Raw genomic sequence first — 26,425 nt, forward strand, 5'->3', positions numbered from 1 at the left:
ATTGCAGAGCCTCCAGAGGATTGCAGAGGCCAAAATTGAGCTCTGTACGCCGAATACGGTGCACCTCACAATTTCTGTAACAATGCGGAGGGCTCCGTATAGTTCCGTATAGCTCCGCTTTGACATGATTGGTTGACGGTAGGTGAGGGCGGGAGGTTCCTGTATAAACACAAGCTCACTTTCTTGACAACTTCCTTCACAACAGCCCTGCTCTGCTCCGCGAAGCGTAAGAAGTATGAAAGCCCTGACTTCTACAGAGGCCCTATCACAGTAAATGCTGTACGGCCCACTGCAGAAGTCAGATTGACCATGCAGAGTCTTTTAGCTCTTTGTCTCTATGAGGGAGGAGGTGGTGCCAGGGGTTGAGGGTCCTCGCCAGAAATAACCATGGTCCCTTTGTGTAGATTTCTGGTGCCTCATTTATCAACCGTGCATACATTTCTCACTAAATTCTGGCGTACGTGGAGATTCCAGGATTTTCCTTTCGTTACAAATGATTGGGATTTATCACTGTTGCACGCAACATATATGCATGTTTTCATTGATAAATCAGAAACACAGGCTGCTGTCTTTGTGCGCTCATGAACAAGTTTTACAACCCCACCGTGAAAACGCACTCTATTCACCTTTTATGGTAACAAAAACGCCCTCATTTGCTGTACGATTTGTAGATGTTGGAACTGGGCCGCGCATTCTGGGATAGTTCCTAAAAGAGAAGTGCAATGGCAAGTTTGATCACATTTCTGTAGAAGTGTGGGCAGAATGTGCTAATTTTTTTGCAGTGACTTTTTCAAACTTAAAATGCATGCCGCCTCCAGCGAGTCCCAAACACCGGCCGCGCATTCTGCAACATTGATTGATTGTCTATTTGAGCCATTTTAAAGTAAATGCTTCAGCCATCACTTTAATACATAAGATGAATTGTTGTTCAGTAATTTGTTATCAATACACTGTGTTTATATCTCCTGCCTTGGTGGCGCTGAGATTTAATAGGCTATGATGTCGTGCTCCTACAGCACAGCATTACTATAGCCTACCCATACTGTCAAATATTTGAAGTAGGCTACCGGTCTATTTACTTTTGAGCATGCTTGGCTATTGAGGGATGGATAAATGATAGCACAATATTTGTCCTGCAATATATGATTTAGGCCTATATAATAAAAGTTAAATAAATATATTAGGCTCCATGCTTCTCTGAGATCTCCTTACTAAATGTAAATGCATTTCTGTTATCATTAGGCCCACATTTTAACAAATGATTAGATTTCCTGTGCATCAAACCACCTCCATTTCTCCTAAGGGAACAGTACAATGGATTAACCACCAGAAGTACGCATGGTCTGAGGTATACTTGGAGATGTGCACACTTTACTGGAAAAACTGGGGCATGCTTGGTTTAGAGTCTTTTTTTGTGTGCACACACCTTTTGATAAATGAGGCCCCTGCTCTCTAAGGGCTTTAAACAGTCAAAAATAGGTAGTCAGAGATGTCCAACACTTCACTTAACGCTGACATGTGCAGTACGAATGCAGTTACAATGCATTGTAAAACGTGTTCTAAGAACACCACATTTGTTTTACTGAGAATTCTTAGCGATACCTCATTATAACTGAATTTCAGTGTGTTCAAAAGAGGAAAACGGGCCCCTGCCGTGGGTTCTCCAGAGGGGACTAGAAGTAAAGTCAGCTGGAACTACTTTTATGTCTTCTTTAGTGTTGTTTATGATACAGAATCAGTGTGCCAGGAGCAGTATCGATTCGATATCAGGGAGGGATGGGTCATGATTTAGTCATCAGATGGCTCTCTTCCACTTTAATGAAATGAAGGTTGAACTCAAAGGGATGATAATGTAATCAGAGACACACACACACTGCTTCTGTATGTAGGAGTAATATTGAGACTTATGTCGTCCCCTTATTGCTCTCTTACGTGTGTGTGTGTGTGTGTGTGTGTGTGTGTGTGTGTGTGTGTGTGTGTGTGTGTGTGTGTGTGCGTGTACGTGCGCATGCGTATTTGTGTGAGTCTGCCTGCTTCTGTGTCCTAGTCTTTGAGGGCTTTCAAAGTCACCTGCTTCACCATAAGATGGATAATTAAAGATGAAAGTCGTACCTCAAGCAGATGCAAACACTCTGTAGTGAGTGACGACAACATCTCCACATGAATTATGCTGTGTAATAAACTCCCCCTCGTGACATCACATGATCCACCACCCCTACTCCAATATAATAATGTATGATTATCACATGTTATATTGTATCCAATCATTCCCAACCAGGAAGTGTCAGAGGATACCTTTAATGAACATCCTCCATCCCGTTTCTCCTCCCCAGTTTACGGATGTACTATTTCCCGAAGGCAGTAACCTTGCAGCAGTGACCTTGTCGATGTAAACCATACTGACACTCCTATACTCCAGTGGTGAGACGGAGTATATACACTGATCTCTTATCACTTGAAGGAAGAGAGGGGTACATCTCAATAGTCTGAGGTGATACCCTCTCAGTTCAGTAGATGTAACGGGTCAGGGATGAGGGATGACGAGGAGAGGAATCACCTTGTAGACTATTGAGATGTATCCATGGAAAACAGGAGATATAGGTCCCATTTTGATTATACAAAAGTGAGAGAAACTTTAAACGAGATCAACATAATGTCAATACTTGACCTGAATTTGCATAGTATCATAGTATCACAATAATGGTGTGGAAAATGCTGACTGTATCAATTTACTTACTGAAATTATTTGGGTTATACATTAGGGGGATTTCCAAGTGGACTCTGCCTACACGATATGGCAACCCCACTATCTGACCACGGGCCAGGGCAGGGTTTCTGCTTCCTCTCCTCATCCCTGACCCGTTACATCTACTGAACTGAGAGGGTATCACCTCAGACTATTGAGATAGTGGCAACCCCCACTATCTGACCCACGGCCAGGACACAATCTGGCAACCCTGACCCTGAAGCGTTGCGTTGGGATGTTCCTGCGTGTCTGAACGTCATTGAAGGGAATTTGTCAAGATATTGTCCTGTTATCTAAATACCAGGTACCAATCTGGCAACCCTGACCCTTAGTCGCTGCTTCTAAAAAGAATACACAGACTCACGATAACTGCTAGATGTTATTCTCTGTTGAGGAAAAACTCTCCACTAACAGAGAAGCTCTACACTGTTTTAAGTGTTTATGAATGTTATCTCACTTCTATCAAATATGCGAAGCAGTGAGTGAACTGGGTCAGTGTTATTGGGCTGACACCCACACCCTTGTTTTGGAGCTAATGTGACCAACTGTGCTTGGACACGGGTCAGCTTCGCACCACTATACTGTTAGCCCACTGAGCTAAGGCCTAGGCATTCGCTCGGGGAGCTAATGTAAGTCTTCAGAGCTCAGGCAAAGTTACTCATCACATAAACCAGATGGCCACTACCATAATAGTGTTACAAGACGCTGCCTGTCCAGCTGAATGGATTTTCTCCCTCTGGAAAATATATCCATTGGATGTTGTGGTCTTGCCAAGGTGGATACATCCTAATCTCATCTAACCCATTCAGAACACGTCAATGCTTAGCAGTGTTTTCATAATGAAACTATCACACGTTTTCATTAAAAAACACGCTCCCATGAACTCAGTGCTAGAGAGATTGATTGCTGTTGTTATTTGCCGCTGTGTTGGCCCCATTTAGAATCACAATACTGTGATTGGCACAGCGGTTTAAGGCATTGCATCTCAGCGCTAGAGGTTTCACTACAGACCCTGGTTCGATCCCGGGCTGTATTACAACCGGTCGTGATCGGGAGTCCCATAGGGTGGCGCACAATTGGCACAGCTTCGTCCGGGTTAGGGGAGGGTTTGGCCTGGGGTAGGTTGTCATTGTAAAATAAGAATTTGTTCTTAATTGACATGTTAAATAAAAGTAAAAAAATTATATCTTGTTATTCACTCACAAGGGGTTGTCTGTAACGATGTGCGCTGAGAGTCGGGAAGCAAGTTCAGGGAGTGAGTATTTTAATAAATAAACACAACATAATACAAAATAAGAAACAGGAACAGAAACAATAACGCCTGGGGAAAGAACCAAAGGGATATATATATACATATATATACATACTGCTCAAAAAAATAAAGGGAACACTTAAACAACACAATGTAACTCCAAGTCAATCACACTTCTGTGAAATCAAACTGTCCACTTAGGAAGCAACACTGATTGACAATAAATTTCACATGCTGTTGTGCAAATGGAATAGACAACAGGTGGAAATTATAGGCAATTAGCAAGACACCCCCAATAAAGGAGTGGTTCTGCAGGTGGGGACCACAGACCACTTCTCAGTTCCTATGCTTCCTGGCTGATGTTTTGGTCACTTTTGAATGCTGGCGGTGCTTTCACTCTAGTGGTAGCATGAGACGGAGTCTACAACCCACACAAGTGGCTCAGGTAGTACAGCTCATCCAGGATGGCACATCAATGTGAGCTGTGGCGAGAAGGTTTGCTGTGTCTGTCAGCGTAGTGTCCAGAGCATGGAGGCGCTACCAGGAGACAGGCCAGTACATCAGGAGATGTGGAGGAGGCCGTAGGAGGGCAACAACCCAGCAGCAGGACCGCTACCTCCGCCTTTGTGCAAGGAGGAGCAGGAGGAGCACTGCCAGAGCCCTGCGTAATGACCTCCAGCAGGCCACAAATGTGCATGTGTCTGCTCAAACGGTCAGAAACAGACTCCATGAGAGTGGTATGAGGGCCCGACGTCCACAGGTGGGGGTTGTGCTTACAGCCCAACACCGTGCAGGACGTTTGGAATTTGCCAGAGAACACCAAGATTGGCAAATTTGCCACTGGCGCCCTGTGCTCTTCACAGATGAAAGCAGGTTCACACTGAGCACGTGACAGACGTGACAGAGTCTGGAGACGCCGTGGAGAACGTTCTGCTGCCTGCAACATCCTCCAGCATGACCGGTTTGGCGGTGGGTCAGTCACTGTCCAGGAGTTGGCGGATGCTTTAGTCCAGGTCTGGGAGGAGATCCCTCAGGAGACTATCCGCCACCTCATCAGGAGCATGCCCAGGCGTTGTAGGGAGGTCATACAGGCACGTGGAGGCCACACATACTACTGAGCCTCATTTTGACTTGTTTTAAGGACATTACGTCAAAGTTGGATCAGCCTGTAGTGTGGTTTTCCACTTTAATTTTGAGTGTGACTCCAAATCCAGACCTCCATGGGTTGATAAATTGGATTTCCATTGATTATTTTGGTGTGATTTTGTTGTCAGCACATTCAACTATGTAAAGAAAAAAGTATTTAATAAGATTATTTCTTTCATTCAGATCTAGGATGTGTTGTTTAAGTGTTCCCTTTATTTTTTTGAGCAATATATATATATATATATATATATATATATATATATATATATATATATATATATAGGGAAGGTAATCAGGGAAGGGACGGAGTCCAGGTGAGTCTGATGACGCGCAGGTGCGCGTAACAATGGTGACAGGTGTGCGCCATAACGAGCAGCCTGGTGACCTAGATGCAGGAGAGGGAGCACACATGACATTGTCTCATGGTCGATATGGTAATTTAATATGGTTAGAGTCAGGACCCTGTGACCTGTCCAGGAAAAAGCCTAACCCTACTTATAACTGTTATATTATTATTTTGTTAGGGCCCTGACCTTTACCCTGGTCTGATGACGTGGCCCTAAGTGTGTAAATGATATTGTGACAATTGACATTACCTATGTCATTATTATGGATGTGTAATCACTATGTAGGATGTACAATGAAGATGTTCATTGATATAATTTAAATCACTACCCAAAATAAAATGTGCATGATTGAAGAAAAAAAAAGTGACCTAATTTACCAATATTAAATTTGATCAAGACGAACAATACAATTCCTGTCCTTTTTTTTGTTGCAGGTTATGCTTCTCAAAAGTCCTCTGTTGAGTCAGAAACAGAGTGAAAAGGGCTAAGGACTGCGTCACAACATTCTGCCCTGACCTCGTGACCCCGCACGGAGCCATGAGTAACCCTAAGGATGCCAGCGACACCAACGTTGTCGCCAACACCAAGACCGCGGTCACGTCAGCTGTGAGTTTAAACTTTACATCGATTCACATTAGTTATTCTAGACCAGGGTTTCCCCAAACTCGGTCTCGGTGACCCCAAGGGGTTCACGTTTTATTTTTTGACCTAGCACTACACAGCTGACTCAAATAATCAACTAATCATCAAGCTTTGATCATTTGAATTAGCTCTATAATGTTAGGGCACAAAACAAAACATGCACCCCTTGTGGTCCCGAGGACCGAGTTTGGGAAACGGTGTTCTATACACACGCTCTACACAAACATTATTTGACATTAATTTATGTATATATTTGTTGGTGTTTTTATTGATTGGTCAGGTAATGCTTACATTGCACCAGTAGTACCTGTAAAGCCAATGTCATGCTCTATTACAAATGAATCAAAAACCAACTACCACCCCCAGTTGTATGGCTGTTCCGCTGTGTCGAATGACCCCACGCTGTGTCGAATGACCCCACGCTGTGTCGAATGACCCCACGCTGTGTCGAATGACCCCACGCTGTGTCGTGACCACAATGAGTAAATGTGGTTGTAATGACATCATTACAACCATTATGACATAATTTCAATCAGTTTTGCTCAGTTTTGCCTGCTGGGACATGAGCTAAACCCCGCTAGCTAAGACCCAGTTTTGCCTGCTGGGACATGAGCTAAACCCCGCTAGCTAAGACCCAGTTTTGCCTGCTGGTACATGAGCTAAACCCTGCTAGCTAAGACCCAGTTTTGCCTGCTGGGACATGAGCTAAACCCCGCTAGCTAAGACCCAGTTTGGCCTGCTGGTACATGAGCTAAACCCTGCTAGCTAAGACCCAGTTTTGCCTGCTGGGACATGAGCTAAACCCCGCTAGCTAAGACCGAGTTTTGCCTGCTGGTACATGAGCTAAACCCTGCTAGCTAAGACCCACTTTTGCCTGCTGGGACATGAGCTAAACCCCGCTAGCTAAGACCCAGTTTTGCCTGCTGGGACATGAGCTAAACCCCGCTAGCTAAGACCCAATTTTGCCTGCTGGGACATGAGTTAAACCCCGCTAGCTAAGACCCAGTTTTGCCTGCTGGGACATGAGCTAAACCCCGCTAGCTAAGACCCAGTTTTGCCTGCGGGGACATGAGCTAAACCCCGCTAGCTAAGATCCAGTTTTGCCTGCTGGGACATGAGCTAAACCCAGCTAGCTAAGACCCAGTTTTGCCTGATGGTACATGAGCTAAACCCCGCTAGCTAAGACCCAGTTTTGCCTGCTGGAACATGAGCTAAACCCCACTAGCTAAGACCCAGTTTTGCCTGATGTGACATGAGCTAAACCACTAAGACCCATGAAGTGTTTCATTTTTTTGGCACTGTTGGCTAGTTCCTCTCAGACATGGGTGATATGTGGTGGTACGACGCCCACACGCCAGCATTCCTGCCTAGATTTACTTATTAATACCAGCTTTGACTTAACCCCAATGCTCATATCGGGGGTGGGAGGGAGTGCTTGTGGGTGGGCAGTTAAGGTGGTCGTGATGATGCTTGCGTGTGTGTGTGTGTGTGTGTGTGTGTGTGTGTGTGTGTGTGTGTGTGTGTGTGTGTGTGTGTGTGTGTGTGTGTGTGTGTGTGTGTGTGTGTTTGTCTGATGAATTCAATTTCCTCCCCCTCTTGTCCGTTTTGATCTTTGAGGGCTGGTTGCTCTCGGTCAAACAATAGACGTTAATCTGAACAATTGCAGCCCACAGAAACACCTTTCATTACTGTGGCAATCTGACAGACCATACGCACCTGTCAATCACTGCTGGGGTTGGTGGGGCATTACCACTTACTGGCCTTTAGCAAGGTTTTTTTTACCATATTTTTCTCCCCAATTTCGTGATTACGATCTTTTCTCATCGCTGCAACTCCCCAATGGGCTCGGGAGAGGCGAAGGTTGAGTCATGCGTCCTCCGAAACATGACCCGCCAAACCGAGCTCCTTAACACCCGCTCGCTTAACCCGGAAGCCAGCTGTACCAATGTGTCGGAGGAAACACCATTCAACTGACAACCGAAATCAGCCTGCAGGTGCCCGGCCTGCCACGAGGAGTCGCTAGAACGTGATGAGCCAAGTAAATCCCCCCCCGCCAAACGCTGGGCCAATTGTGCGCCGCCCTATGGGTCTCCCGGTCACGGCCGGTAATGACAGAGGCTGTAGTGGCGCCGCAACACTACGATGCAGTGCCTTAGACTGCTGCGCCACTCAGGAGGCCAGAATTGAACTTTCAAAGGCTGTGTGGAATACACTGAGTATATCAAACTTTAGGAACACCTTCCTGATATTGCACCCCCTTTCTGCCCTCAGAACAGCTTGAATTCATCGGGGCATGGACTCTACAAGGTGTCGAAAGCGTTCCACAGGGATGCTGGCCTATGTTGACTCCAATGCTTCCCACAGTTGTGCCAAGTTGGCTGGATGTGCTTTGAGTGGTGGACCATTCATGATACACATGGGGAAACTGTTGAGCTTGAAAAACCCAGCAGCGTTGCAGTTCTTTTAAAAAATACAAATATTTACCCCTTTTTCGTGCTATCCAATTGGTAGTTACAGTCTTGTCTCATCGCTGCAACTCCCATACGGACTCAGGAGAGGCGAAGGTCGAGAGCCATGCGTCCTCCAAAACACAACCCAACCAAGCCGCACTGCTTCTTGACACAATGCCCACTTAACCCAGAAGTCAGCCGCACCAATGTGTCAGAGGAAACACCATGCACCTGGCAACCGTGTCAGCATGCACTGCGCCCAGCCTGCCACAGGAGTCGCTAGTGCACAGTGGGACGAGGACAGCTGAACCCTCCCCTAACACGGACGACGCTGGGCCAATTGTGCGCCGCCCCATGGGTATTCCCCATGGGTTTCCCGGTCACGGCCAGCTGCGACAGAGCCTGGACTCGAACCCAGAATCTCTAGTGGCACAGCTAGCACTGCGATGCAGGGCCTTAGACCACTGCACCACCCAGGAGGCCCAGCATTGCAGTTCTTGACAGACCGGTGCGTCTGTCACCTGCTACCATACCCCGTTCAAAGGAACTTAAATATGTTGTCTTGCCCATTCACCCTCTGAATGGCACACATACTTAATCCATGTCTCAATTGTTTCAAGGCTTAAAACAAATATTATTTAACCTGTCTCCTCCCCTTCATCTACCCTGATTGAAGTGGATTTAACAAGTGACATCAATAAGGAATCATCACTTTCACCTGGTCAGTCTATGTCATACTCTGTATATTGACTCATGTATTCATTAAGTCAAGTCACAACGTCGTTCTACCAACAGTAGCCTCTATGCATACTGATTCTATAGCCAGCAGAGTGCCTCACAGAGTATCTCATTAACTTAAACAAAAAAATGTTTTAATGTGTGTGTCAGTGTGAAAGAAAATGGTATTGTGTGTAAAATTACAAAATAATTAAAAGATAGAGCTTTTCCAGAGCTCTAGTAATTTAACCAATGTTGTCGTTCACTCACTGTCCGTGAGTCTGCTTCTTCAAGGAGTTACACATTAGCCAGGCTTAATTTCAGTGTTGGTGCTTGACTGGGAATGACAGTATTACCATAAATCTATTTTGTCTAGGTGTTTTATGTTCCTTGTGAGGTGTGTATTTGATTGAGAGTCACAGTTTGTTTGTCTAGTGTGTGTGTGTGTGTGTGTGTGTGTGTGTGTGTGTGTGTGTGTGTGTGTGTGTGTGTGTGTGTGTGTGTGTGTGTGTGTGTGTGTGTGTGTGTGTGTGTGCTCTGCATGCGTAGAACCCCAAGGCGGCCTGGTAATCTGCACAGAGATTATAGGCGAGTCCCAAATGGCACCCTATTCCCTATATAGTGCACTACTTTTAACTAGAGCCCAATAGGCACTGGACAAAAGTACTGCACTATATAGGAAATAGTGTGCCATTTGGGACGCCGGCTATGAATCTTATACGGGGTCATTATGTCACCGGACAAGGTCTACTTCCTGTCTGGACGGACTACTCTTGTCATGTGACCAGAGGCTTTCCAAAAAACTGTCCAAACGTAGCTTTTCCCTGCTATTTTAGATTGCCTTTTTGTTGTAATGCTCGACATGAGCAGCTAGCGTCCTTTCGCTACGTAACTGTGACAGATAGCTGATGCTACATGGACTTCCTGCTTGAAATCAAGGTGAGTGCCCTGGGGGCTGTTCCAGACAGCTGGATCAATGAGTTACCGGCTAACTGTTCAAAATTACTAATAACTTATAGACAAAAAAATTTACAAGGTATAATTGATTCGACAACCAATATCCAAAAATGGCTTTCTTAATCAACCAGAAAATCAAGATTTATAACCCACAGGACACACACTGTTGTTTCCACGTCAGTTCAATTAAGTGACGTTGAACCAACGTGGAAAAGACGTTGAATTGACGTCTGAGCCCAGTGGGATGTGGCTGTTTATTAAAGTTAGCTGACTAACTTAATAATTCTATGGATGTAGCCATCGGGGTGAACAACATTGACAGAGGCAACAATAACAGTGTTCTTTCATTAAATGATTTAACTGAAACAGTTTAATAAATAATTTCTACAAATGATTGAATGGACTTGGCACACCATCAATTCCATGCATATGTGGAGTGGAAAAGAAAAGATTCGACAAGAAAATCACCTTGAAGATCTTCACATTTTATATTGAAGTTTTGATTTCATTCTATACAATTATTTCATTATAACACAATCATTTCATTGTCCAGACAAGCTGTACTGAGCCAGCAGTGTGATGCCAAATTCCTTCACTTTTTGATAACAGTTTTTATAAAACATTGATTTGCTGTTTCCAGTGAAAGATGTTGTTTCCAACCTTTAAAGCTCATACACAGTGGTCTTATCACTTAGGATTGTAGTTTAATGAGACTCAAGGTCTCCCCCTACAAATGGATAACTGGATAACATACTGTAACTGGGCAAAACTGAATGTTTGTTTTCAGCAACACTCAATCATCTCAGTCACCACCCAGCTAATATCACTCAGTCACTGTGAACATCACAGTAAAGAGAGAAAGATCAATTCGAAGAATAAGTGTATCAGGAAAGTTGAACGTGAAGATTACCACAACCCTTCTCAATCAAAAAGGGTTTTAGTACGTATTTATATGGTTAACATTGTGTTACAAAAATGATAACCCGGGAATTGAAATAACATCACGGATTGGACCCCACCACCGCAGGGGGAGAAAAGGCCATGAAAGGTTCAGACGCAGTTACATAACACCACAGCAGACTCTTAATAAGCACCTGGTTTCCCAACACAGCGGGTCAAACCAAATGTCTCTGCCTTTGGTGGGAAAATGAACAGCAACACAGCCTAGAGTTTTCAAATCTTAGTGAGCAAAGTAGCTGTTGACTATGGTTTTGATTCATATGCACATCAGGTATCTGGGGGGTGGCAGGTAGCCTACTTGTTAGAGAATTGGGCCAGTAACAGAAAGGTTGCTGGATTGAATCCCTGAGCTGACAAGTTAAAAATCTGTCGTTCTGTCCCTGAACAAGGCAGTTCACACACTGTTCGCCCAGTAGGCCGTCATTGTAAATAATAATTTGTTCTTAACTGACTTGCCTAGTTAAATAAAAGTTCAATAAAAAAAAAACATTAAAAAATATGCATGTATTCACTAAGATACGAGTTGGGACAACAATATACAACAAATGATGTAGATGCCAGCCAACCAGCGAAATCAAATATATCAAGTTATCACATGACTGTAGTATCAGTGAACGCCTTCCATAAAGGATGGACTATTTATAATACAGAGGCAATTCAATAGCAGGTCTCAGGAGGCCATTCCATTTCTGTGCAGGCACTGGCCAGATGATGCTAAATGTAATGCTACACAGCCATTCCTCAGTGTTTTATCTCTCTCAGCTCTCTGGTTTTCTTTAAAACTCCTTCGGGATCGGTGTCCCGTCCACGGGACGGTTGAGCTAACGTAGGCTAATGCGATTAGCATGAGGTTGTAAGTAACAAGAACATTTCCTAGGACATAGACATAACTGATATTGGCAGAAAGCTTAAATTATTTTTAATCTAACTGCACTGTCCAATTTACAGTCACTATTACAGTGAAAGAATACCATGCTGTTGTTTGAGGAGAGTGCACAATTTTGAACATGAAAAGTTATTCATTAACAAACTAGGCACATTTGGGCAGTCTTGATACACATTTTTAAACAGAAATGCAATGGTTCATTGGATCAGTCTAAAACTTTGCACATACACTGCTGCCATCTAGTGGCCAAACTCTGAATTGCAACTGGGCTGGAATAATACATTATGGCCTTTCTCTTGCATTTCAAACATGATGGTACAAAAAAATACAAAATAACTGTTTTTTTTAAATGATCTTTTACCAGATCTATTGTGCTATATTCTCCTACATTAATTTCACATTTCCACAAACTTCAAAGTGTTTCCTTTCAAATGGTATCAAGAATATGCATATCCTTGCTTCAGGGCCTGAGCTACAGGCAGTTAGATTTGGGTATGTCATTTTAGGCGAAACTTAAAAAAATGGGGCAGATCCAGTTAATATCATATTTACTTAACTGTAGAAGACTAGTTCATATCAGCTAATATCAAATCTACTTAACCAACAGTGCAGTTCAAGAAGAATAAAACATTTACCAAGTAGACTAAAATAAAAAGTTATAATAAAAAGTAACACAATAAGAATAACAATAACGAGGCTATATACAGGGGCACCGGTACCGAGTCAGTGTGCGGGGGTACAGGCTAGTTGAGGTAATCTGTACATGTAGGTCGGGGTGAAGTGACCAGTCATAGGTAACAAACAAACAGCGAGTAGCAGCAGTGTACAAAAGGGATGCGTTTGCTCCATAATATTTTTTTTTTAAATGTGGAAGTCAACTTACAGACTGTGGCTTTAAATTGAACCCCAAATACTGTTGAAATGTTTTTATCATAGATATTGTATGTAAAACGAAGGTGTGGGTGAGGTGGGTGACTTTCAAGAGTAGAGTAGAAATTCTCAAGCAAAACAAGAGATGAATCCGTGAGCTCATATTCAACAGATTTAAGAGGTTGTTTAGGCAAGAGTTTTAATGACCTCTATTGGAGTCAGGTGTTACTGATGAAATTAAATGAGACACATCAGTATGTGTGTGTGTGTGTGTGTGTGTGTGTACTCACTGTGATGACTGTTTTTTTAATCATTCTTGAGACACTTTTTCTATGTGTGTGCTGTAGTATATTTGTACGACATTAAGATATTTACCCAAGTAGCACTAGTAATTAGGTCTTGTATTACATTTACATTTAAGTCATTTAGCAGACGCTCTTATCCAGAGCGACTTACAAATTGTATGATTTGGATTGTTCACTTTTGTGATCTTTTCATAATTTACCTGTAGTATCACTCAGCTGTTTTAAGATTCCCCTGACGCAAGCATCTGAAATGATATTGCCAATGGAAATGTCAAGCTCCGAGCAGATGAAAAACGTGACTGTTGTCCCGTCTCTGAGGAGCTGTGTCATGAAACAAGATGGCTGCTTAATAGGGGATCTGAGGTTAATCCTTTGTGACGTGGAAACGTTTATTGTTGTGAGGATGTGGTCTGTTGATTTATCTTAGGACTGACTCACTGCTCAGAGAGGGCATTTGCTGAATCACAGGAAACAACTTTTACTTTCACTCACTGAGTACATGCCGAAGGCTGATATACTGTGTGTAGCTATGCTAGCATTAGCTCAATGGTACCATACCTTTGCATTTGCGATTGTGGCTCTGATTAGCATTAGTATTACGATGACTAACCCTTGCATTTTGGGTATTTGTTTCTCCCCTGTAGATAGTGCTATGAGTTTGAGGCTATGTTTGATTAAGTCAAACTCGTATTAGCATAGATTGTGGCCTATTTGATTGAGTTTTTTTTTGTCCTGTATTTTTTTATTTATTATTAAACCCTTACGAAGGTAAAATGTCTAAACGACACCAACCTACGTAACAAAAGGATGCAGGCTTGAGCTCAAACTAAGTGAACCAATGTCCCCTTGATTTTTCCCTTCCTTTTATCTAACCTCGTAGCCTTACCACAAAGAGACAAAACCTCAGAGACACTACTGTTTATGTAGCCATGGGGGTTGCGTTAACCCGAAGCAGGCTAGCCCTGGGCCTGTATTCATAAAGTAGCTGATCTTGGATCAGGTACCCTCTGTCCATGTAATATTATTTATTATGATCTAACAGGCAAAAACTCCCACTTTGCGAATATGGGCCCTGGCATCCGCGGGGCAATATTTCCCCTGCTACCCAGAGGTGGGCCTCCTCTGAAAACAAACTGGATGGACCAATAGCACGCGAGCCACCAGTGAATCCTTGTGATAACATCCCCTAAGTTCCATCCTTATCGATTACATCCCACAGGCAGCAGGGGTCTGTAGCCTCCACCCTCAGCCCCGTTGTCAGAACATAAGTCAGTTTACTGGTTCAGTTTCATAGCATTTCATAACATTTCAAATTGTTTATTTGAATAGGGACAGATACAATTAAAACATTGACACATTGAACACACAATCAGCCGGAGATGCATTGCATCATGACACTTTAAGCCTATGCTAATTTGGCAGTGTTGTCCCTAGATGAGAATGATAGGTTTATATCTGGTCATCACTGTTTTCTTAAATGTTTTTTATGGAAATACTTAGTCTCATAATGATGCGGTTGACAGTTGGGGTTGACTTGTTAAGATCTTGATATTGTTTACAGGTTGGAAGTACAGTTCTTGATTAAATATAGCCTATGAATTTTATATATATTATTTTAGTAGAGGGCAACGTTTAAAAACATATTTTTATTTAACTAGGCAAGTCAGTAGCAGTATTTGTTGTTTTGTTACCACTTTACCTGCATTTTCTTTTTTTACCATGATTTAACTAAGGCAAGTCAGTTAAAAACTTCTTCAGGATTGGTGGGTCCCCTGCGGGACGTTTGAGCTAACGGAGGCTAATGTGATTAGCATGAGGTTGTAAGTAACAAGAACATTTCCCAGGACATAGGCATATCTGATATTGGCAGAAAGCTTAAATTCTTGTTAATAAATCTTCTTCAGGATTGGTGGGTCCCCGGCGGGATGGTTGAGCGAATGTAGGCTAATGCGATTAGCATGAGGTTGTAAGTAACAAGAACATTTCCCAGGACATAGACATAACTGATATTGGCAGAAAGCTTAAATTCTTGTTAATCTAACTGCACTGTCCAATTTACAGTCACTATTACAGTGAAAGAATACCATGCTGTTGTTTGAGGAGAGTACACATTTTTGAACATGAAAAGTTATTAATAAACAAATTAGGCACATTTGGGCAGTCTTGATACACAATTTTGAACAGAAATGCAATGGCTCATTGGATCAGGCTAAAACTTTGCACATACACTGCTGCCATCTAGTGGCCAATATCTAAATTGCACCTGGGCTGGATTAATACATTACGGCCTTTCTCTTGCATTTCAAAGATGATGGTACAAAAAAATACAAAACAAATGTTTTTTTTTTCTTTGTATTATCTTTTACCAGATCTATTGTGTTATATTCTCCTACATTCCTTTCACATTTCCACAAACTTCAAAGTATTTCCTTTCAAATGGTACCAAGAAAATGCATATCCTTGCTTCAGGGCCTGAGCTACAGGCAGTTAGATTTGAGTATGTCATTTTAGGCGAACATTGAAAAAAAAGCCCATGTGTGTTTTAATATATAGGAAATTTAGGAGTGTATGTATGGATGATATGTCTTTGTTGGTACTATAGGTTTGATACGGCAATGGCCCTGGTACAATATATATATTTTGTCTTATATATATATATATATATATATATATATATATATATATATATATTGCAATGAAATACAGTACTTGAAGAAGAATCAAGTCAGTCACCTGGCATGTACCAGTGACTTTGTCTCCCCCTAGTGGTGTCTATGATGCCATGCACCATGTCTACCAATCATATCCTCTAGCCTTCAAACTGAATTCTGGACCTTCGAAGCCAGTTCCACTGAAAATTTGTTCATGGTTCCCCTCTAATCGGGGACTGATTTATACCTGGGAGAGCAAGTGTGCTCAATTAATTATCAGGTAGAACAGAAAACCAGCAGGCTCCAGACCTCGTAGGGTAAATTTGAATACCTCGGCTCTATAGCATAGCACATGAGCTGTTTAATGACGATGCACATTTACTGTTAACAATTATGCTATTGGCATGCCTTTTCTTGAATGTCCTAACAAAAAGTTGCTCTAGATGTAATGTAATTGTAAATCCGTGCTGAAATCATCACTAACATCTATCCACCCATACCCTCCTCCCCCCACCGCCGCTAGCCGGTCCAGCCGCCACCCTCTCCTCGGCGGATTGACGATGACGAGGATGAAGAGCGGGACCTGAACAAGACCCTGGGAGTGCAGCGGTTCCAGCAGATCCTCCACCTGCCGGCCCGTGGACCACCAGAGAAGCACCGAGCCTATAATGAGGAGGACTTTGAGTGTGAGCCACCCACCCACCCAGCCACCCAGCCACCCACCCAGCCAGCCACCCACCCAGCCACCCAGCCACCCAGCCAGCCAGCCACCCAGCCAGCCAGCAACCCACCCACCCAGCCACCCACCCAGCCAGCCAGCCAGCCAGCCACCCACCCAGCCAGCCACCCACCCACCCAGCCAGCCAGCCAGCCAGCCAGCCAGCCACCCAGCCAGCCACCCACCCAGCCAGCCAGCCAGCCAGCCAGCCACCCAGCCACCCACCCAGCCAGCCACCCAGCCAGCCACCCACCCAGCCACCCAGCCAGCCACCCAGCCACCCACCCACCCACCCAGCCACCCACCCAACCGCTGATTTAGCCTAGTTACCTCTCATATCTATTCAATCACTGTTTCATGCAGTGACCATGCAGGGCTATGTAATTACATTGTGTTTGAAAATAACCTGCATAGACAGAGACAAATGTGGCAAATGTGTGTTCGCTTAATATGGATATTCCTGACAGTTAAATACCAGAGGACTTGGATAGGGAGCCATCTTCTCTATGGTAAAATCAGATCAAATCAAAATGTATTTATCACATGCGCCGAATACAACTGGTGTACTGTACCTTAAAGTGAAATTCTTACTTACAAGCCCTTAAACCAACAATGCTGTTAAAGAAATAACAAACGTTTACTCCAGTTATTCTCCTGACCCTGTGGAAATGACCACACTACTGTGGGTTCTGTTTCGCTTTACTTCCTTGTTTGCGTTTGACATCAGTCATATCAATCCATGTCTCCAGACCACCGCCACTCCTCTCATCACATCCACCACCCGCTGTCCAAACTTCCCCCAGAGGGGAAGAAGAAGAAGAGCAACAAGAGGAAGAAGGGAACGGGACGGAGAAGAGGATCTGGGGCCGGAGGAGCTCCCACCATAGAGGAGGACGAGGAGGAAGAGGAGGCGGAGGAAGAGTCCTACAGCCAGTACGATGGAGAGGGAGGGCAGACCACCACACCTGATACAGACATGGACACACACAACGAGGATGTGCAGGTGGAGTCACAAGCTTATAATGGTTTATACAGTACAAAGGGTATACACACCATACATACTGAACACACGCACACACGCACGTACACACACAAACACTATAAGACACACACACACACTATAAGACACGCACACAGACACTCACACACACACTATAAGACACACACACGCACCATAAGACACACACACACACACACACTATAAGACACACACACACTATAAGACATGCACACACACACACGCACATGCACACACTATAAGACACACACACACACACACTATAAGACACACACACACACACTATAAGACACGCACACACACACACACACACACTATAAGACACGCACACACACACACACACACTATAAGACACACACACACACACACTATAAGACACACACACACACACACTATAAGACACACACACACACACACTATAAGACACACACACACACACACACACTATAAGACACGCACACACACACACACACACACACTATAAGACACACACACACACACACTATAAGACACACACACACACACACTATAAGACACACACACACACACACACACACTATAAGACATGCACACACACACTATAAGACACACACACACACACACACACACTATAAGACACGCACACACACACACACACACTATAAGACATGCACACACACACACACTATAAGACACACACACACACACACACTATAAGACACACACACGCACACACACACACACTATAAGACACGCACACACACACACACTATAAGACACACACACACACACTATAAGACACACACACACACACACACTATAAGACACGCACACACACACACACTATAAGACACACACACACACACACACACTATAAGACACACACACACACACACACACACACTATAAGACACGCACACACACACACACACACTATAAGACACACACACACACTATAAGACACACACACGCACACACACACACTATAAGACACACACACACTATAAGACACACACACACACACTATAAGACACACACACACACACACATGCACACACACTATAAGACACACATTCAGCTCCTTTCTTTTTGAATAGGTCGTCTTCTTCCTCATTGACCCTAGTCTGTCCTTTCTGTAGTTCTTTGTGTCTGAGGATGACTGTGCCAGTGCCACTCCTACTCCCACGCCAAGCCAGCCTGGCAGTGCCAGCTTTCCCAGACACCTCACCATCGTACCCGAGACTGCCCTGGGCACCGACCAGCCAGAGGACGCCACACCTACTGAGTGAGCAACACACACATGCAAATACTGATATAGCAATACACACACACACAATCACACATACTGTACATACAAACATTAATACAAATTCATACAAATTCACACAGAGCCTCTGTCTGTATATCTGTCTGTCTCTCTGCATGTCATTGCCATGGTACCAGTAAGCCAGTGGACTCGGTGTCGGCCCCTCACAAAGGGAGGAACGGCCTTTCCTCCGGCCCCTCCCGGGAGTCCTCCAGCCCCTCCACATGGGGTTCCATACCTCCCTCCTCCAGAGCACCGCCCCCTGGTGGTAGCCGCAGCTACGACCTGCAGGAGCGCCGGCGCTCAGGCAACATGACGTGTGGGCTGCAGGAGCATCACCAGCGCCAGGCCACTGACGACAGCGAGGCCCAGATGCTGGGGTCCGCCGACCTGGATGGGATCAAAAGTGAGTACCAATCAATCAGTCAGTCAGTCAATCAACAAATCAATCACATTTTTCCGACCTTGAACCGACCTTCATTTCAATGACTATACAGAGGGATGATTCCCATTTCAGTGTGACATCATATATGGATTAAATGACTAAACTATTAACTTTGGTTCTTTAACGTGTTTTAATAACTAAACTATTACCTTTGGTACTGTGAAATGTTTTAATGACTAAACTATTAACCTTGGTTCTGTGACATCATTTCAATGACGAAACAGGGGATTCATTTTAGTATTACTACGACACCATTGCAGCACAATTTTAATGACTTTACAGGAAAATAACGTTATACATTTCTGTGACATCACTGTAGCATTATTTCCATGACTTCACCTGGGATTAACTTTGATGTTACTGTGACATCATAGCAGCATTTCCATGACGACACAGGAGATGAATGTTGAATATACCGTGACATCATAACATCATCATTTCCATGACTACACAGGAGATGAATGTTGAATATACCGTGACATCATAACATCATCATTTCCATGACTACACATGAGATTAATGTTGATATTTCTGTGACATCATAGCAGATCTTCCATGAAAACACAGTGGGATTAACTTTGATATAAGTATTCAGACTTTACTATGACATCACTTTAGCGTCCCTACATAGGGCTAGCATCATTATGACAATTGTTGCATTTCTGATAACACTTTACACAGATATACTAGGTACATCATTAATGCATTATGACATCCAATGGAACTACAGTACTTTGACACAGGATGCCTAACTCCCGCTGTGACATCATTATATGGCATTAATATGAGACCATGCAAGCAAATTACATATTATTTTTTGATATACAGTGCCTAGTGAAAGTCTACACATCTATTGCACAGTCTTCAACATTTTCTGCCTTGAATTTTTATTTCAAAATGGATTCCAGATTTTTTAAAATGTTATCCACAACCTACTCCACATTTTCAAAGGGAAAGAAAATTATAGAAGGTTCAAAAAATATATACAAAAATAACCTTAAGATGTTAATATGTGGTACCTTTGGCATTGCTGCTGTGAATCATTTTGAATAACATTCTACCAACTTTGTCCTACAACACAACTATGGGGCGTCGCACTCTCGCAAATCACGCCTGACACGGCCAATGAAATACGCGCCTCGCTGAAAGTCCCGCCTTCCACAGGTGATAACCCTGAGGCTCGGATTAATTCCTTCCAATTCTTCAGCTCTTCACCTCGAACGATTCATGCCACAAAACCCAAAAAAATTGTGCCAACTAAACTGTCCCTTTGTTGTAGAACGTGCTCACCCCCTGAATGCTGTGTGCTGGAGTTTGTATTTGTTTTCCTAGTTTCCTAACTACAAACCAATTAGTTATTCTTTGGATTGCTTGCCCTGGCTGTAGCAATGAGTCAGATGGCTAACGCGACCGAAACGACGAAGGCTAACAAGCCAGGTTTGGATTCGCGACCATGCCCAGATAAATAAAAAGATACCCACGTTTGTTGTTTTGTACGTCTCGGGTCGGTGCATGCTCTGGCTGCCGTCGCTCAAATCGGTTTGTATGTGGGACTGGGGGACGGTGTCATTAACAGTGGCTTGACCGCGGCTGGCACTGTTCTCCTAGTCCACGGCGCAGGTTCTCTTGACAATCGTGTAGCATTCTTGAGGGGTTTGGTGTTTCCGATAGTGACTTCCTCTCCTGGGTGCCCGAGTCTGAGTTGTGGGAAGCGGAGATGGATTGGGTCTTTGGTCGGAGCAAATGTCTTGTCTTCCTGGGCGGTAGTTGCCCCCGCGCATCCCGGCTTTCTCCCGGCGTTATAGCAATTCCATTTCTATTTCCAGTTCTTGGAGTTGGAGGGAATGGAGGAAGCGGGGCTTGTGTGTACTTCTGATGAGGAAGAATCCCCCAACCCCCCAGAGTGAGGGGCCTTAGCATAGGTCTGAGCGATCAATCAAATTTCAATCAAATGTATTTATAAAGCCCTTCTTACATCAGCTGATGTTACAAAGTGCTGTACAGAAACCCAGCCTAAAACCCCAAACAGCAAGCAATGCAGGTGTAGAAGCACGGTGGCTAGGAAAAACTCCCTAGAAAGACCAGAACCTAGGAAGAAACCTAGAGGGGAACCAGGCTATGAGGGGTGGCCAGTCCTCTTCTGGCTGTGCCGAGTGGAGATTATAACAGTAGATGGCTAAGATGTTCAGATGTTCATAGATGACCAGCAGGGTCAAATAATAATAATCACAGTGGTTGCCGAGGGTGCAACAGGTCATCACCTGAGGAAATGTCAGTTGGCTTTTCATAGCCTACCATTCAGAGTATCTCTACCGCACCTGCTGTCTCTAGAGAGTTGAAAACAGCAGGTCTGGGACAGGTAGCATGTCCGGTGAACAGGTCACGGTTCCATAGCCGCAGGCAGATCAGTTAAAAATGGAGCAGCAGCACGGCCAGGTGGACTGTGGACAGCAAGGAGTCATCAGGCCAGGTAGTCCTGAGGCATGGTCCTAGGTCTCAGGTCCTCCGAGAGAGAGAGAGAAAGAGAGAAAGAGAGAAAAAGAGAGAAAGAGAGAGCAAATTAGAGAGAGCATACTTAAATTCACACAGGACACCGGATAAGACAGGAGAAATACTCCAGATATAACAGACTGACCCTAGCCCTCCGACACATAAACTACTGCGGCATAAATACTGGAGGCTGAGACAAGAGGGGTCAGGAGACACTGTTGCCCCATCCAACGATACCCCCGGACAGGGCCAAACAGGAAGGATATAACCCCTCCCACTTTTCAGCGATCAGTGCGCCCCTCCACAAAAACATTACTGTGACAACAGTTCCCCTACGTTTGGTTACTGCCAAACGGGATACCATGTCAGCCATTGCCGGAGCCCCTTGTGCACATAAGGGGGCTTCATGCAGGCTATACAGTCTTGTGGAAGCACTACGTATGTTGAACGCTTGCCCATGTTTAAACCCCCTAGAGTCGATTGACACAATTTAAGTAACATCATTTTTTAAAATCCCATCAGAATCCCTCCGTTTAAGCTAGAGATATGTTTTTTTGCATTAGATGCGTCTCAATCCACCACATCCGCCAATATCACACTTCCGCATCTGTGGTGAAAGGTGGCAGAGCTATGAAAAGCTGTCTGTCAAGTTGCTAGCTGTGCCACTAGAGACCCTGGTTCGAGTCCAGGCTCTGTCACAGCTGGCCGTGACCGGGATACCCATGGGGCGACGCACAATAGCGACTCCTGTGGTGGGCCGGGCGCATGCATGCTGACACGGTCGCCAGGTGTACGATGTTTCCTCTGACACATTGGTGTGGCTGGCTTCCGGGTTAAGTGGGCATTGTGTCAAGAATCAGTGTAGCTTGGTTTAGTTGTGTTTCGGAGGACGCATGGCTCTCGACCTTCGCCATTCCCGAGTCCGTACGGGAGTTGCAGCGATGATACAAGACTGTAACTATCAATTGGATAGCACGAAATTGGGGAGACAGAGGTAAAAGTTTTAAAAAACAGACCATGAAAATCGGTCTACAAACTATTATGACCACTCTATGGAAAGGTGGGACTCTCACGAACACGATTCCTTTGTTTTGGGACCAAAGCTCCAACGCCTGCCACTTAAACGCATACAGCCCTCCTTGATTATCCTCGGTCAGAGATTTGGGGTCTGTGGACTTGGCTACTATTCGTCTGCAACGGCGTATGCATTTAAGTGGCAGGCGTTGGAGCTTTGGTGCCATAACAAAGGAACGTATAAAGGAATAATGAAGGAATCCTTTTCAGAGTGCTCTGGGGAACATTTCAATGTCCCTACAGGAGCTTTTTTGAGCAGGGTTATTCATTCTCCACTTTGAAAGTGAACATGACGTCTATGTGGGAATTGATGGCTTGTGACCTGGCGGTGAGGTTCCTAAAAGGGTGTGCGCTGTCCTCAGACTTGTTTCTAGACCTATCGCGCTCCCACTTTGGATATTAGCTTTGGTTTTGGATGCTCTGTGTGAGGCCCCTTTGAATCTCTGGAGTCTATGGATCTGAAGATCCTCTCCTACAAAAAAAACTCCTCGCTCATGGCTTTGGCCTCGGCTAAACACGTTGGGGATCTCCACCCGTTATCCGTACACCCTTCCTATATGTTGTGTCCTAATGCGGCCTTTGTTCCAATGGTCATGACTATGTCCTATAGGTCTCGAGCTTTGAGCTATTTCCCTTTTCGCCTCCTCCATTTGCTTCTGAGAATCACTGGCAGTTACATGCCCTGTGTCCAGTACGAGCTTTACGCACTTACATTAAGCGGTCCTGGGATATCTGGTTAAGTGACCAGCTTCTTGTCTGTTTTGTTAATCCAGCTTGAAGGCAGGACACTCTCTAAGCAGCGTCTATCCCACTGGATTATGGAAGCTATCTCCCTGGCATATAGCAGAAATAGGTAAGGGTTAACTAACGGTGTACACTCCCACTCCATCAGGGGTCTGGCAGCGTCTTGGGCCGTTATTGAAAGGGTTAACAGTAGGGGATATTTGTGCTGTGCGTCACTTCACACTTTTTGAGAGGTTTCATCGCTTGGATGTCACTGTTCCCAGTGTAGCCCACACAGCGTGTTTACAGCTGGGACAGGACAGGGTCATAAGGCGGCGTGCGGTGTGCACAACACCCAGACTACCGCATCTTGCGAGGTGGAGGTCTGGGTGGTCTGCCATGGGCCGTTTTCATTTGGTATTAGTTGGGGCCGGATTTTAATTTCCCCCATAGTTGTGTTGTACTGAGAGTACTGACTGAATTGGAATGTAACGTTACGACTATAACTACTTTTCCCTGAAGGAAACGAGGCACCGCGCAGCCCAGTTTTGGGCTCTCGGTGAAGAGGGATACTGAATTAAAGGAATGAATCCGTGCCATAGGGTTATCACCTGTGGAAAGAGCCTTGTCAGGCCTGATTTTGAGTTCTTCAATCGAAGTCGAGAAAGAACGACTCTCCATAGTTGTGTTGTATCTCATTTCCCTCCGGGGAACAGTAGTCATAAAGTTAAGTTTATTCACCAGAGTGATGTCCTATTCTTGTTCATCAAAGATAACCTTAAAATCTGTGTTAGAGAGTGGTAATTCAGTGGCAAATGAAGGTTGCAATTGAGATCAGCAAAAAGTACATTTATTTGCCATGTTGTCTTGCAATGTTACTTGTTGCTAACAGAATGAATGATATGGAGTGGATTATTTAACACAGGCTTGCTTCTTTTCACTTTGTCATACAGGCCAATAATGTGGAGTAAATGCAATGTTGTTGATCCCTTTGCATTTTCAAGTATTGTGGTGGCAGCATCATGTTATGGGTATGCTTGTCACCATCAGGGACTTGGGTTTGTCAGGATCAAAATACATTTGAAAAGGAGCAAAGCCCAGGTTAAACATTAGAAGAAAACCTGCCATAGTCTTCTGAAAACCCTGGGATAGAGTTCAATATTTTTCTGTGGGACAATTACTCAAAGTTTTATACCAAAGATACACCATAATGGCTTTCCAAGAGGTGCTAAGTGGTCCACTCTGTTCTTACTGAAATCTGCTTGAAAACAGAAACAAGGTTTTAATATTGTTGTCTATCAATGATTCCCAACCGAATTTACTGAGCTTCAGCAATTTTGACAAAAACAATGGATGTATGTTGCCCTAAGAGTTGTGCAAGGTTGGAAGAATATTCTTCAAATTATTAACAGCTATAATCGCTGCCAAATGGGCTTCCACCAGGTATTAACTCTGGGGTGTGAAAACATACACAATCAATACATCTTCACTTAATTCATTTTGAAAATGTTCTATAAATTTTCTTTCACTTTGAAAATATAGAGTAGGTTGGGGGAAAATCTAATTTAATCCCATTTGTTTTATTTAGTTTTAAATGTGAAAAATGTGCAAGGGGTGTATAGACTTTCACTAGCAACTGTATCTATGTCATTATTTAGAAATGTACATTTATTTAAAAAAAATGTAACCTTTATTTAACATGGTGGAATTACTCAGATTTTAACCTATTCATTTATTCGACATCTTGTAAACATCACTTTGGCTGTATGTTAAGGTATTTGTCAGTAACTTTAATGGACAACTCATCCAAATAATATCACCTCTAGGAAAAATGAAAGAAAAACTGAAATAAAGCTTAAAACTGAAAATAAAGCTGACCAATAAATGTTTTTATGTCTGTCCTTACCCTGATGAAAAGCTTACAAAACCCTCATATTTAGAGACAAAAGCCTATTCTCCACAGTCAATTTGCATTTGTTATCTTAAATCTGATCCCAATATGGAATTGATTGTTCTGTGTACAGGCAAACAATGCTGTCCATCCCACTGTGCATCGACGGAATGTGAGCATATTCAAAGAGCCCAAAGCTGCCCACCACTGGACTACTTTCCTAGTTTTGCATTGTTTGTTTCATGTTCAGATAAAAGTGTGTGTGTGTGTGTGTGTGTGTGGTGTGTGTGTGGTGTGTGCTCATCCATCATTCTTTTGGAAAACAATCATTCATTTTGCCCCAAAGTGAAGCAAGGTTTGTTGCTGTGTTCTGAAAGTCAAAAAGGTTGCAACTGCGCCTTTCTTTGTGTCAGAGGAAAGATTTGTTGTGAGTATCCATGATATAATATATAATTAAATTATTATAAGATTGTTATAATTTATAATGTAATACGTTTGATTATCTTTCTTTGGGTTTGACTGCCTGTTTAAAGTTCTTGCATTTATTTGCAAGTTTGTAATTCAGATCTACTGCTCTAAATGTTTGTTTCAATGGTTAGCCAACAGAACCATTATCTTAGCTCAAATAGAGGCAGATTCATGGCTGTCAAACTGTGAGAAGTGAGTAAAAAAGCAATAAGTCGGCTAGTTAATGAGGGTGGAGTTGATCTTTATTCACTAGCCTCACACACCATGAGTCCTTGGAAAGCGTTCCTATTGTTAAGCCAATCCTGAAATGTTGTTTTCGAGAAAAGTACTCCCGTGGGAATCTGAGTGTGTTCTCACCGTGATAGTTAAAACACACTGCGGCGA

The 26,425-nt window shown here is 43.7% G+C and overlaps 1 protein-coding gene across 2 annotated transcripts in view; it reads left to right on the plus strand.

Moving 5' to 3' along the window:
* Positions 1–26,425, plus strand: part of LOC115170159 (anion exchange protein 2) — a 62,631-nt gene that overhangs the window by 19,124 nt on the left and 17,082 nt on the right. For both annotated transcript variants that reach the window (XM_029726501.1, XM_029726502.1), the window contains 5 exons: positions 5,926–6,097; positions 16,453–16,615; positions 17,397–17,650; positions 18,784–18,929; positions 19,088–19,356. In XM_029726501.1, coding sequence (XP_029582361.1) covers positions 6,029–6,097; positions 16,453–16,615; positions 17,397–17,650; positions 18,784–18,929; positions 19,088–19,356 — 901 coding nt within the window. In that variant the 5' untranslated portion in view covers positions 5,926–6,028. The remainder of the gene's footprint in view (positions 1–5,925; positions 6,098–16,452; positions 16,616–17,396; positions 17,651–18,783; positions 18,930–19,087; positions 19,357–26,425) is intronic.

Source organism: Salmo trutta, chromosome 31, assembly GCF_901001165.1.
Source record: "Salmo trutta chromosome 31, fSalTru1.1, whole genome shotgun sequence".
Classification (NCBI taxonomy): Eukaryota; Metazoa; Chordata; class Actinopteri; order Salmoniformes; family Salmonidae; genus Salmo; species Salmo trutta.